Below are 14,808 nucleotides of genomic sequence, written 5' to 3' on the forward strand. Positions count from 1 at the left end.
TTCAGCTAGTGCAGAATTCAGTGGCCAGGTTGCTCACTGGAGCAAGACGGTTTGAGCGTATTGCACTGATCCTGGTCCAACTGCACTGGCTACCAATTAGTTTACAGGCCCAATTCAAAGTGCTGGTTTTGACCTATAAAGCCTTAAATGGCTCAGGACTGCAATGCCTCAAGGACTGCCTCTCTCCATATGAACCCCGAGATCAAGTTCTGAAACTCTTTTTCGTGCCTCCTTGAGAGGTTTGGAAAATGGGCCTTCTCTGCAGTGGTTCCATGTCTGGAATGCTCTCCGCAGGGAAGTTCGCCTGGCACCTTCATAATACACCTTTAGGCACTAGGCAAAAACGTTCCTTTTTAACCATGCCTTTGGTTGATTTCATTGACAAATCCTAAGCCCTTTTAAAACTTGGGGTTTTGGGGGGGGTTATTAGGTTGTTTTTATTTTGATTATATATTTTGTGGTGTTATATTTTGATTTTGTTCTGTGAACCCCCCCGAGACCTCCGGGTATAGGGCGGTATAAAAATTTAATAATAATAATAATGATGATAATAGGAGTTCCAAAGTCTGGGAGCAGCTACCAAGAAGGCCCTCATCACAGTTCTTCCTTTAATGAACCATTCTTATATTTGTTTATATATTTATCAATTACTTCAATTAGTCAGTGGTTCAATTACATCAATTGCTATTAATCTATCCACTAATAGTAGTTTTTTAAAATAGTCAAAGAATAAGATCATCAGTCTTTAGTCTATTTTTCCTACATTTCCCCCATGTTGCCGCCTTGTTGCAATAGTCACATTTTTAACAGGCGAGTGGTTACTGGAAATCTGTCCTGTGAATTGCAGTCATGTCTCCCAGTCACTATGCTGAAAGAATGCAGAGATTAGTTATATTGCAGGTTAGTCCAGAATGTATGGTATCTGTATTGGGTGTATAAATCTATTTCAGATTTTCCTGCCCTAGTACAATTATTATGGTATTAATACCATATAACTATTTCTGGGTAAGTGGTATCCTCATGGTTTCCATAGTTCCTTATATAAAACTTATATAAAAAGAATAAGGGTAGAGATGCTGCAAATGTGTCATGAAGCAGTAAAGCCTGCTAAACTTTATATGTGGTTTTGCGGGGGATTTACAGAAGGAAATAGCAGGCCTAGTAAAACTTGTTTTTGCATTCAGTTTAAAAGCTGATGTATTTGCAATCAGTTTAAATGTTTTTTGACAGTCTCACCCTGCAGGACCAGTAGTGTTTAGGTCGGGAAACCTGCAGCCCTCCAAATGTTGCTAGACTACAGGTTCTTATTCACTGCACATTGGAACAGTAGTGGACAGTGGAACAGTTAAGATTAAATTGTACTAATTTCTGTCCTAAATAGTTATTTTTAAAAAGCTTACAGTAGAAGACTAAGGGTAGTAGTCTTCTAGACATATTTAAATTAATGAACAGTTAGGTTCATTAATTTTGATGGCTCTTCTCTGAGTAAAACTCAGCTGACTGCCATGTTTAGCATAAAAGCGGCAAGAGAACAGGCAGCTAAACTGATTTTTGCTGCTAATTTGACTACAATTATTGACCTAGCAGACACTTTGAAAGTGGCAGAACATCTATTAGGCTTCATATCTCTTTGCCAAACTTAGCTGAATTGGTGGGTTTTGTGATGGCAACTGTATCTAATGTAGGAAATGCAAAAATTGCCTCCCACAACTTCACAGAGCTTTATGTGGTACTGTTCTACAAAAACATTTGCATTTGAAAATAAGGCAGCATAGCAATAAATCCCATTAAACTCTTTGGGATTTATTTCTGGGTAAACATTTAAAGGAGCAGTCTTCACATATCACCAAATTGTCCATTTGTTTGGGGTAAGTCCAACATACTTAGTAGTTAACTTAGGGTGGGGATTGCCAGTGGTGGTTGGTCTCATCTTTTTCAGTCCAATGGCTCAGTGTTTTTTGTTGTTCTTTTAACAAGGAAAAAAGTGGAATGTCTAGTTTCTTTATAATTAAACTTGTCTCTTAAGGGTAAAGGTACCCCTGCCCGTACGGGCCAGTCTTGACAGACTCTAGGATTGTGCGCCCATCTCACTCAAGAGGCCGGGGGCCAGCGCTGTCCGGAGACACTTCCGGGTCACGTGGCCAGCGTGACATCACTGCTCTGGCGAGCCAGAGCCGCACACGGAAACGCCGTTTACCTTCCCGCTAGTAAGCGGTCCCTATTTATCTACTTGCACCCAGGAGTGCTTTCGAACTGCTAGGTTGGCAGGCGCTGGGACCGAACGACGGGAGCGCACCCCGCCACGGGGATTCGAACCGCCGACCTTTCGATCGGCAAGCCCTAGGCGCTGAGGCTTTTACCCACAGCGCCACCCGCGTCCAACTTGTCTCTTACACATACCCTAATGATCAAGTAAATTGAACTTCTAAGTTTGCTTAACAATCACTGGTCAACAACAAATTTGTTGTCTGCGTTTTTTTTCCAGCTGATTTAGGACAAATCTGATGCTCTGAATCCAAAAATCACATTGGTTTTGCTCAATCAGGTCAGGTTTTTGAGCTATGGCCACATGTCTTTTTTATGTTTTTGTTCACATGTACACTTGTATGGAGCATTTTAGAAGTTGGTGGGGGTAAAATGCCATGTCAAATAATTGTTTTGATTGGAAATGATTATTTTAATGACAAGAAGTATTCAGGTCCGATAGTTCTGGGTGATTATCTCGAAACGGGATCAGTTTGAAGTCATAAAACCTCGAAATCTTCCATAAATTGGTACGGCAAAGCATAAAGTTGGGGGATCAAAACTAAGTTAATGGGGCAGCCACCCCACGAAGTGTATAGGAAACTCCACCCGCGCATGCGCCAACTTATGACTAATTTGTACCTACAGTGGTGCCTCGCAAGACGAAATTAATTCGCTCTGCGAGTTTTTTCGTCTTGTGATTTTTTTTGTCTTGCGAAGCACCACTGTGCATTGACGGTTTCCCATAGGAATGCATTGGCGGTTTTAAAAAAAAGGCGCAAGACATTTTCGTCTTGCGAAGCAAGCCCATAGGGAAATCCGTCTTGCGAAGCAACTCAGAAAACGAAAAACTCTTTCGTCCTGCGAGTTTTTCGTCTTCCGAGGCATTCGTCTTGCGAGGTACCACTGTATTTTTGTTTTGCAGGTGAATGAGATGACTTCAGCCAGAAGATCGTGCAGAAATAAGCCCGATGTGTTCTGCTACATATGTGGAGAATACACCATTGCGCCTAATAGGAAGCCAGTTACAAGTTTCATAAGGCGTGCTTACCATGCTTATTTTGGTATTCAACTTGGTGACCAGGATAAAGCTTGGGCGCCACACATGGTGTGCAAGGCATGCACCGAGACTCTACGTGGGTGGACCAATGGCAAGAGGAGTCTGAACTTTGGAATTCCCATGGTTTGGAGGGAGCCGACAAACCATGTCACTGACTGCTACTTCTGCGCTGTTGATGTGACTGGGATCAACAGAAAGAACCGGAGCAGCCTCAGGTATCCTGATCTTCAATCAACAAGTCGTCCTGTAGCTCATTGTGATGAAATTCCAGTGCCTATCTTCGGAGAACTTCCTGACATTAGTGACGAAGATGCCTCCAGTGTTGAAGGACATGAAGAAGAAGAAGTGGTTCTTGAAGATGATGCTCCACATCCATTTTCCCAAAAGGAGTTGAATGATCTAGTTCATGACCTCAGCTTGTCAAAGGACTCTGCCAAACTGTTGGCATCCCGATTGAAGGAAAAAAACCTCCTCTCTGACAGAGAGATTCTGAAGAGAGACCTCCCTGCCGCTGAGCATTCCAGGAGTTCCAAGAAACGGAAGTTCAAGCCCTGAAGTTTGAAAAATGGTGAAGCAACATGCAATTTACGTGTACTTACCTTTATCAATGCCCACCATTCAGTTTACAGTAATCGATGTTTCTATCAGGTAATCAATATATGTTGTTGGAAAAACTTTTTTTTCTCTTAAAAACATATTTAGGATGATATGTGTTGACAAAAATCAGCTGTTAATGCCACAAAAATGTAATCGATTTTGTCACAAGATCTGATTTTTTTCAAATCAACGTAGCACAAAAACCTGACCTGATGGAGAGAAACGGATGCCATTTCCTGATTCAGCAGTGCAAAAATACCCTAAATCAGTTGTAGAAATCTAGACAACATTCAAAAAGTAAAAAAAAAATGTTGCCCAGTGATAGTTAAAGCATTTGAAAGCAATCATTTTCTATTTGTTTTAAAATAAATACTGTAAGTAAGATATCATTCATTTTGCCCCCTCTTTCTATACTCACAGAGGTAATCTCTGACTAGAAAAATTGTATTTGGCTTGTCTATTAAATGTTGCAGGTTTAAGGTGCTTTAATGTAACTCATGAGAGACTTCTCAGTTTGAGAATTTACAATAAATGAGGTAGAATTTCTGATACTGTTTTAAGAATTTATAGTCCAAACTTGGAGGTGTGAGTAGGCTAGGGATACAGCATCCTATATAATAGAGTGAACTTGATGAACAAGTTTCCAAGAACAGGTTGATTCAGCTGCAACAATTCCTCAGAGTTACAAAAACAAGCCTAGCTCTTCTGGGCACGTACCTGCCTTCTCTTCTCCCCTCTCCCTCCCTGAGCCTGTGCATCTGTGGAGAATTTGTAAGCTCTTGGTTCCATTTTGGATTACTGCAGGTTGCTGGGTTGACGTGAGTCAGGATGAACTGTGGTTAATCACAAAAAATTGCTTACAAAGGTTCCTTGTTTTCACTTACCATAGCTAAGATTGGAAAATGTTTAATTTTGAGATAGGATGGAGGGTGTGCAAGGGTGGTGGGAGACTAGATGTATTGTCCCATGTCACAGCATTACATGTCAGGATGCAGCCACTGGGAGCGGGCATAGCAATTATATAGGTAGGATCCAGAGAATGAAGAATATATTGTCTTGAGTTTATTCTATACTTTTTCACTGCTGTCACACAGATAAGGCAAACTGGCTGTTTCCTGACGTCAGTTGCATTTCAGTGTAAGCCGTCTAATGTAAATTTATGAGATAGCTAGGAAAAAATGGAGGTGCTGCAGGCAAAGAATGAAGAACATGTGGATGAACGTATTTATCCATCTCAACTTATGGGAACCAATAATGAGAAAATGCACAGTGCATTTGTCTCTGGAGCTAATGACTTCACTTGGTGACAAAACACTGCAAATTTTGCATTGCTTATTCACAAAGGCAGAATTTGAAAATGCTTGTTTTCTTTTAAACAACATGCCAAACTTTTTTTCTTTCAAACTCCTTGCTAATTGACCTAGAAAATAACATGCACTGCAACTGCATGGACTACAAATTTGTTCTTCCTCCATAACCTAAGATTTTTCTCAATTTGTCCCTCTTTAAGATCTAAAGTCACAGAAATGGATTGTAATTTTTTTGTCCTTTTTTTGGTATACATTTTGAGATAAGGTCAAGACTAATGTTATGTATACTTTCTGCATTGCATTTGATGGGACTATCAACAAAAGAGAACATTAAAAATGACATTTTAAAAATCCATACCAATTATTTTATTTTCTATCAATATATTTATAACTGCCTGAGATGACCATTTGTGGAGTTATACATGAACCTATGCATTTCAGTTCAAAAAACCTTATCTACACATGATAGTTTTGAAATAAGTTGTTTTTTATAAGAATCCCTAGATATTTTGTGGAATTATTTTGACAAATTATTACAGCTCATTTTAGTGGCTTTAAAAAATCCAGACTATGATTGAATGATTTTTATAGTTGATATTGAGATAGCACAGTTTCTTACCTTCAACATTTCCCTCCAAAATGTAAGTTTGTACTTAATTACATTTCCCTTCATGAAATATGGAATTCTTTACTCGGGGATAGAATTATTAAACCCCAAACTATATATAAACTGAAATATTCCCCAAACAGATCACTGTTGGTGCCAAAGGGGAGCAGCAGCATGTAGTGGTTGGCAGATCACTCCCCCCCCCCCCCCTTTTATAGTAGGAGCTACAGTGGTGCCTCGCAAGACGAAATTAATTTGTTCCGCGAGTACTTTCGTTGAGCGAGTTTTTTCGTCTTGCGAAGCACCACTGCAGTTAAACACTAACAACGGCGGGGAGAAGCAGGGCAGCTGCCGCAGCCGGTACCTCAGACTCACCCGCGCCTTGTGACCGCGCGACGCGGCTGCTGGAGGGCGGTGGGGCTCAGGAGCACGACGCTGGCTGCAACGCTGGCTGCTGGTGGCAGCGGCTCTCAGAGGAGCGCGCGAGGGCAGTGGGCAGCGGCGCGAGGCAGCCAGAAGGTCGGAGGGAGCCGGAGGAGTCGTCAGCTGGAAGGTGGGAGGGAGCCGGAGGAGCGGGGAAGCGAGCGTGCGTGCGTGCAGTGACCGTCGCCATGACAGGACAGGAAGGGCTGTTTCGTCTAGCAAAGCAAGCCCTTTGGAAAATCCGTCTTGCGAATCACCTCAGAAAACGAAAAACCCTTTCGTCTAGCGAATTTTTCGTCTTCCGAGGCATTCGTCTTGCGGGGTACCACTCTACCACCCTGCCCACTTACTTGCCCACCCCACCTGCCTGCCACACCCAACCCCTTTATACCTCTTCCTCTCCTGATACAACTACACAACTTTTAGCAGACATCTGAAGGCAGCCCTGTAAGAGGAAGTTTTTAATGTTCAATGTTATATTATGTTTTTATATGTGTTGGAAACCACCCAGAGTGGCTGGGGCAACCCAGCCAGATAGATGGGTGGGCTGTTACTACTATCATCTCAGCAGACCTCCCAGTCACAGCTGCTACTGTCATTTTAAACAGCAGGCTTCTCTCTCCTTTCCCTCCCTAGCAGCCATGGTGGTGGCAGCAGCATTGGGTGGAGGAAGGGAGGTGAAGTGGAACTTTCCCCCTCTGCGCCCCTATCATCTACGGGAAAATAGAAATGCTTACAAAGTTTGCACCATATTGATCCTTTCAGCCTTGGAAATCACTGGTTAAAAGGCTCAGTGTGGGTCACCTTCATCTCATCCAGTGGCTGGCTTGTCCGGACTGGCTGCTCACTCAGGATGCCTGCCCACTTCTGGGGACACCCACCCACTCACTGGCCTGGGTCACCCATCTCCTTCCACCTTGGTCTCGGATGCTGCCATGACGGCACAGCAGTTCTTGGGCTGCTGTGTTGTCATGGTGCAGTTTGCAGTGCCACCAATCAGCAACCACACAAACTGCTGTGGGATTATATTCTTATAATGTTATGTATGAAGGGATACCACCCCTGCTTGCTTGGCTTGCCAACCCCACCCACCTGCCACACCTTGCAGTCCCTTATCAACCCATCCCCTCATAGTTCCTTCAGTTGCACACATACACCCTGAACATTTCCCTAAACCCTAACATTTAACTCAGGAATTAGGCCGTTACCTTAGGATCTGGTTACCTAAAGATCCTCTGCAGAACCTCCTGTGGAATTTCATCTTACAACAAGGAAGAGGACCTTTTCTGTTGTGGCACCCAGTCTTTGAAACAGCCATCCCCCAGAAGAGATGTACCAAAAGTGATGCAGTTTTGGCACATTCTGAAAATACTTTTATGTATTAAGGATATCGTACCCCTCAACATGGTGTCCTCCAAATGCTTCAGACACAATTTGCACTCTTCCTGGCCAAGGATTTGTAGTCTAAAACATCAGCATGGTTTCAGGTTGGAAAAGACTGCTCAGTAGAAAAGAAAAGGGCCCAGCTCTCTGGCAGTGCTAGTCTGAGGACTTGGATTTATGAAAGCCTAACCTCCACTTCCCAGTTCCACTCAAGACATCACTTAGCAGTTGACTACTGATCCCTGAATTCTCATGTGACCATCTAATTACTACTGCAGTACACCCACTTATAGTCAACATTCAACTTTTGATGTGTGTGTGGTTTTTTTAAAAAAGCACCAAAAAAACCAGTCAATCCTTCCAGATATTTGCTGGAGTCTTTTCTTCATTTGCCGCTGGAGTCATTTTTCAAATACTATAATTCTCTTAGACTCTTTGAACTCAAACACGATCTCACTGGGAACTCAGCCTGATTAGCTCCCTGGTTTTGGCACCAATGTCTGTAGCCACTCAAGCCATCATTGCCCCTTGAGTCTTTTTGCTGTGGCAAAGGAAACCCTGCCGCCTTTTGGAAAAACTCTTACTCCTGGCTCCATTTGGCATTGTTTTCAGACTACAATGATACCGCAGTTTACGAACAGCCCAGTTTACGAACTTTTCGGTATAAGAATGCCGCAAAACCAGAAGTAGTGTTCCGGTTAGCGAACTTTACCTCAGTCTACAAACAGAAGCTTAACAGTGGCAGGGCACCGGCAGCAGGAGGCCTCATTAGAGAAAGCATGCCTCGGTTTAAGAACGGACTTCCAGAAAGGATTAAGTTTGTAAACCGAGGTACCACTGTATAAAGAAAAGATACGTTGCTCCCCCTTTTACTCATCCACTTTCCAATTACCATCTCATTTCTATGCCTTCCCCCCCCCCCATGCCTCCTTTGCCTCACACATCTCACAACTCATCCCTTCACCATCCCTTGCTTTTATCATAATGAATTCCATTTTGTGGAACAGCTTTCAGTAGTTAAATTGTCAATTGCTTTTTGTTTCACATTCTCAATAAAACTTGTTCCCCGGGGGGAAATCTGATTCTGTTTTTATTTCCTGTGAGTGCCTTATAAGGTTGCTTTGCTACTAAAATCATAAGTAATACACACCTGTATTTCAGCAAACCTTTCTGACCACAGACCATATTCTGGCATAAATAGAGCCATAGTCACAAAGGGGCCTCTACCGCTACAGTCAAATTTGTCTTCTTTCCTACCTTCCAAAAATCATTTTGCCCAAACAAAGGGCGGTTGTGCCATTCCATCCTGTGGAACGCCATTCCGTCAGATCTCAAGGAAATAACTATCTGACTTTTAGAAGACAACCAACCAATTTGTTGGAAGCCACCCAGAGTGGCTGGGGCAACCCAGTCAGATGGGCGGCATAAAAATAATAAATTGGGATTAGTAGGCTTCAGGCCAGTTTGAACAATTTCCCCAAGCAAATAAGGAGTTCCACACATTTGGCCTGCCTGTGTAGTCAATTAAATTTTTTGGACCATTGTTATCGCGATGATTCCACTTGTATGGCAAGAAATAGTGTCTTGACACCAATGAAAGTCAGGAACAATTTTCCCTCAAGCCTCTTGGAGAAAGTGGTGCATGCTGTAACAGGCGTGGTTGTAGTCCTCTGGTTCATTATTCATTCCTTTGAAATTTGTTAGCAACCACTCCTGGACTAGATCAAGTGCCAGACTGTTACCTTCAGACCCTGACGGGGACATTTTAACACCCAAGAATTGATGGGAAAGACCAATATTAATTTTAATCTGAAGTTCTTTAACAGTATGAAGTGCCTTACTGAACTCAAAAGACTAATCCTGTTTCTGTGTGTGTTAGTTTGGCAGGACTTTTATATGGAAAAAATGAAAGCATAAACTCATATTTTAACACTATAGCATATCTCTAGAGCATCATTAGGTTCCCCCCTCAACTGCTGCCCTGTGCATGATATCTGTGAAACACCAGTAAAGAAATGAGTTATTTAATTAAATATTCTCTTAACACAGAAACAAACATATATGTGTAGTGGATCCTTATGAGAATAATCTTGAATCTGTATATTTTCAATAGTGGAATAGAAGAGCTGGGGGGGGGATTCCACATCTGGCAACCAGTGTGCCTTTTTGGTTTCAGATAGTACATGGTCATATTGGGGTCATCCTGCTGTATAATTTGCTTCAGGTGGTTAATTTGGTCAGAATCAAGTATACAATTCAAAGTTAACACTGGTAAATGAGCTACAATAGCCATTGGAGGGCCATGGAAAATGTGTGTCTTGGGCTTTTTAGGCTCTTGTACCCTGTACTATCTGAAACCCAAGGGGCACATTGGTTGCCAGACGTGAAATATATTGGCATTCTTTCCGGCTCTCCGACCCGACTACAGGAGTTTTACACACACATCATGTGAAGGGGGTGAAGGGTAAGAGCGAAACTCATTGGTACATTGAAGTTGTCTCAATGATCTCTTACCAGTGTGGCTCTGAAGGGCTTGTAAAATAAATATACACTCTTAAATGCTTTCCTTTTAGAAGCTGATTCTACATATTCTTAACAGATATATTACAAATGATAACTAGAGTGAGTTGAAGTGTTCTCTTTTTTTACTGGCAGTTCAAATAAGTTGATATGCTGATCTCAATCAGTGAACATATTCATGCTAAAATCTGATATTTTCAAGGCACTTATGGACTCCATGACTAGATGAAAACCAGGACAAATTATGACTGACAGTGAAACTGTATATAATATAAAAATAACCTTTTGCTTACAATTTACAAAATGTATTACAATCTTCATCTCTGCTATCCTGTAATTGTGGATGTGCGCCCAACTTTTTTTTTAATGAAAACTATTTACTAAAACATTAGGGCAAATAATTTACAAGGTACACAAAAAAATTAGGTCATGCAGAGATTTCTTACACCTTCTGTTAATACTTTATGATTGCAGCTTTATCAAATTATATACCTGCTTGCCCTGTACATATACAAAATAAAGTGTACATGGTAATCAAACGTTAGCAAAAAAGTCCATAAACTCAATTTGTCAAAAGTTTCACCATATTAACATGTCTATAAACAGTGTGTAACAGGTTAAAAGACATTAAGGCAATAATACTTGAAGTAACAAAATAAACCATATGTAATACTTTCTCCTAAATGTAGTAAGGCAGATTGATGGCCCCAGCAAAGTTAGATTACAATACTAGAAAACACTCTTGTGAATGCTTAATGTTTGTGTGGATGTATAGAAGAGTGTACCATTGTGTAGTTGCATGTACACTGTGTTAGTCCCAAAAAATAAAAAGTGGAATACTATTTATTGATCGAGTTCAGTGGCACTTGGAATATTCCAGTATAATTTAAAAATGTCCATTTGTTCTTGCATCATGTCCATTCTGAAGGTGGTTCTCTCGGTCCTCTTGGTTTTCCACAACGGGTACCAAAACCTAAAAAAGGGAAAGGGGAAAAGAACTGTGGTAAGTTGAAAAAACGAATGTAGCAAAAGAAAAGAAATATTGCTAATGAAAAGCCAATATACGAAAACATCTAAAAGATAGGACTCTGCTGTTTTGAAACAAGTTCTCAATTTAAGGGGCTATTCTTCAAGTGTTCATTATGCTTCAAGCACCTCACCCAAAAGAAATGGGAAAAGGACAAAATAAGCAGGCATGTTCATAAAGCAACTATCACAACCCGTGTGAGATGCCTCTCATATTATTCCCTGTGGGAATAATAAATTGTAAAAATTAAGAGTCTGAAATACTTCTTACATGCTCAGCTTACTCACAAACTGAAATAATTTTCACAATTACTGACTGCATTTAAAGTAATCTTTCCTGCTGAACCTCATCCAGATTAATGGTGCTAAATTATGCCCATATATCTTAGACCTTGTGTAACATTTTAGTGTCACTAGCCTAACAAAGTTTGACATCTCACTATGTGCTGCAGTTTCCACAATTATTACTGCTTATCCACAATGAATTCAACCTTTAGCTGTTACAAAAGAGATTTTGTGGCTACCAAGAAATAAACTGTTTCCTCCTGATACATTAACCATTGGTCAAATAATGTACATCATGTATTTTCAAAAGCCACTCTACAAGAGTTATGTACAGATCAATAAAAAGCAACCATTTACCAATATCTGTAGTTTCAACTGGAACTTCTGGTGTTGGACCTCTTTTAACAACAGGACTGGAAAGAGGAAGCTGAGGTATAGTATCAATCTGTGATTTGTCTGCTATCTCAGGATGATCTGGGGAGGAAGAAAAAAATTCACTGACGCATAACCATACTTGCAATTCTAAGTATTCAGTTATAAAAACAAATTCCTGTTAATATCCAGTTTTGTCCCAAGTATGGTTTAGAGTGTTTCCAAAGGCCCAGTATTATAAAACTAAAAGCAACTTTGTAGATATTGCCTTGATAACTGAAATAATTTGTTCCTTAAAGTTACATCCACGTTAAAAGGCATAATTCTGGCTTCAAGACTAGCATGTCAAAGCCTCACACATTGGAAGACAAGTAAAAAAATATTCTGAGTAATGCAAGGAAGGGCGTCTCATTTCCTGCAATGGCATGTGTAAGTGGAGCCATCAATATTGTGGTGTAATTTATATGCTGGATTGCCTTGTCCATTTGTGAGCTGCATTGTAATGGCCATTGGCAACAAACAATAAAAACCTGACTGATTGCGATGAAATGGGAAGCAGTTGCACTGAGAGGGAGTTGTGAACATGAAGCTTCTAGATCAAGGCATTCATCTGTCAAAGTCTCATTACTTGAACAGATTATTTTTCAGAATACTGGCATCCTACTTCAGGAACTGTTAATTAACCAGTGTTTGGTCAGAAGCTACTCTCCTGTATTCTGACCTAGCTTAAACAACCTTCACAAGGACAGCTGCTATTTATAAACAAAAATACTGGGTATGAAAACCTGTTCTGCTCACACACAGGATTATTCAACTCCCCCTTTCAAACAGCAGTCCCCTATGTCCAGTCTCAGAGCAGCAGCCCCATAGGCCTAAGATGTTACAATCAGAATGCTATTTTGCTTTCCCCATACATAAGTGGAATGACTTTCTAGATGCATCTAGGGTGAGAGAAATCCACCTATTGTAGCCAAGTAGCAGCATATTTCAGTAGCTCAGCATCTCATTCCATTAACAAAACATCTAGTCCCTTTTAAAGTTAAAAAACGAATTGCTTACCAGGCTGTGTAGTCACCATTTTCAATCCCTGTTAACAATAGAAATGTTTTTATGTTGGTTCAAAAGTATTTTACTGATTCAGATAATGATTTTTTAAAAAAATAAATAAGGCACATTCTCTAGTATTTCCATTCACACATAAAATGCCTAGATGAAAAAAGAAAACATAGCTCCTACAACTTTTAACAGTTGTATGAAAGAGAAAGTTCCTTTTATGCATATATAAAAGGTTCAGGAATGCTGGCTACTTTTTCACCTGGCCACCGTATTCATATACTAGATGCCTATGTTCAACTGGAAGTATCAACTTTTTAAAAATGTTACTGCACAATGAAATCCTGAGAAAAGTAAAGGCTGATCGTTCCTTTGGCATTTCTGCCACTGCAACCATAACATCTAAAAAGGTAAAGGTACCCCTGCCCGTACGGGCCAGTCGTGTCCGACTCTAGGGTTGTGCGCCCATCTCACTCAAGAGGCCGGGGGCCAGCGCTGTCCGGAGACACTTCCGGGTCACGTGGCCAGCATGACATCGCTGCTCTGGCGAGCCAGAGCCGCACACGGAAACGCTGTTTACCTTCCCGCTAGTAAGCGGTCCCTATTTATCTACTTGCACCCGGGAATGCTTTCGAACTGCTAGGTTGGCAGGCGCTGGGACCAAACAACGGGAGCGCACCCCGCCGCGGGGATTCGAACCGCCGACCTTTCGATCGGCAAGCCCTAGGCGCTGAGGCTTTTACCCACAGCGCCACCTGCGTCCCCCTAGATGCCTAACATCCAGGCAGTTTCAAAAGAGTGGTGTTCTTCAGATGCCAGTATGTCTATATACCACACAAAGAAGCGTGGCATATGACGAAAGCTACTGGAGTTCCAACTCCAGCAGCTACAACCAGCATTTCCAGCAGTCAGGGATGACAGTATCTGGAATCCAATAAAAACTGGAGGACCAGTTCCCAACCTTACGCTTTCTGTTGTCATTCATATATAAGTGTGTGCGTGTGAGTATTTTACACACAAACACACACAATGAAGCTCTGATTTAATACTTCATTATTCTTAGGGATTTGTTCACGTTTTAAAGTAAAAAAACAAGGTAGCAACTGTTTATGCCTTAACCCACACATCCCTATTTATCACAGCTTCCCTTCTCTTTCAACATACTCTAGGGGCTTAAATTACAATACAGTATGATAACTCCATGGAAAACATTAAACCCATAATGACATTTTCCGCTAAAAATAAAACAAGACAACCATACATGCCAGAGTTTGCACATGCACACACAGTAAAATATCAGTTGCTTTCCTAAAGAGGTTGCACAGAAAATCTTCCACGCTGGGCTCAGGTGACCCTTCTGGTTAGCAAATTCTAAATATGGGGGAAGACAAGAAACTCCCACCCCACCTTCCACGCTAATCTTACTTTCTTCCTAAATAGTACCCCCAGCAGAAGCTTTAGAGTGCAGCTGATGTACTGAGACCTATTAGGTTTACATGGGAGGCAGCCATTCCTTCAGTGGGCTAAACTTCTTAAGCAAGCACAAACAATTTGGATGAGGGGAGGGTAAAGATTTTGTGAAATCATTTGGATTGAAATCAAAAGTCAAGTGATACTTTGGGGAGCTACCAGAAAAAGGAGTGAACAAGCAGACACTTATTTTGCCCTCAAAGGATGTATCCCAGGGACTGGGAACCACTTTCAGTCAGAGGGCCAGAACCAAAGGTAGCCACCCTCCAGGGACCACCCTGTTATCAAGTATGGGATAGAAGCCATTGGAAAACACTGCTTAGATTGTGCTCCCAGTTGTCCCTTTGTGACCTGGTGCCAAAGCTGTGATCCTTTCAGACAAGAATTGGATATACTCTGGAGCTCCCAGTTGGAGCTCATGGTCATTCCTTTGCACCCACAGTTTATCCATCTCATTC

The 14,808-nt window shown here is 41.4% G+C and overlaps 1 protein-coding gene and 1 long non-coding RNA gene across 5 annotated transcripts in view; both read right to left on the reverse strand.

Annotated features, from left to right (window-relative positions):
• Positions 1-2,624: 2,624 nt before the first annotated feature.
• LOC310658279 lies at positions 2,625-6,942 on the reverse strand. Its single transcript, XR_014502175.1, has 3 exons — positions 6,588-6,942; positions 3,149-6,054; positions 2,625-2,847 (listed from the first exon to the last, which is right to left on the reverse strand). It is a non-coding gene; the product is annotated as an uncharacterized lncRNA (long non-coding RNA).
• Positions 6,943-10,251: 3,309 nt separating this feature from the next.
• Positions 10,252-14,808, reverse strand: part of PTPN12 (protein tyrosine phosphatase non-receptor type 12) — a 61,297-nt gene continuing 56,740 nt past the window's right edge. For all 4 annotated transcript variants that reach the window (XM_083399602.1, XM_083399605.1, XM_083399603.1 and 1 more), the window contains 3 exons: positions 12,887-12,914; positions 11,813-11,929; positions 10,252-11,117 (listed from right to left, as the gene is read on the reverse strand). In XM_083399602.1, coding sequence (XP_083255728.1) covers positions 11,056-11,117; positions 11,813-11,929; positions 12,887-12,914 — 207 coding nt within the window. In that variant the 3' untranslated portion in view covers positions 10,252-11,055. The remainder of the gene's footprint in view (positions 11,118-11,812; positions 11,930-12,886; positions 12,915-14,808) is intronic.

This window comes from Podarcis tiliguerta (genome assembly GCF_965153285.1).
Source record: "Podarcis tiliguerta genome assembly, chromosome: 10".
Classification (NCBI taxonomy): Eukaryota; Metazoa; Chordata; class Lepidosauria; order Squamata; family Lacertidae; genus Podarcis; species Podarcis tiliguerta.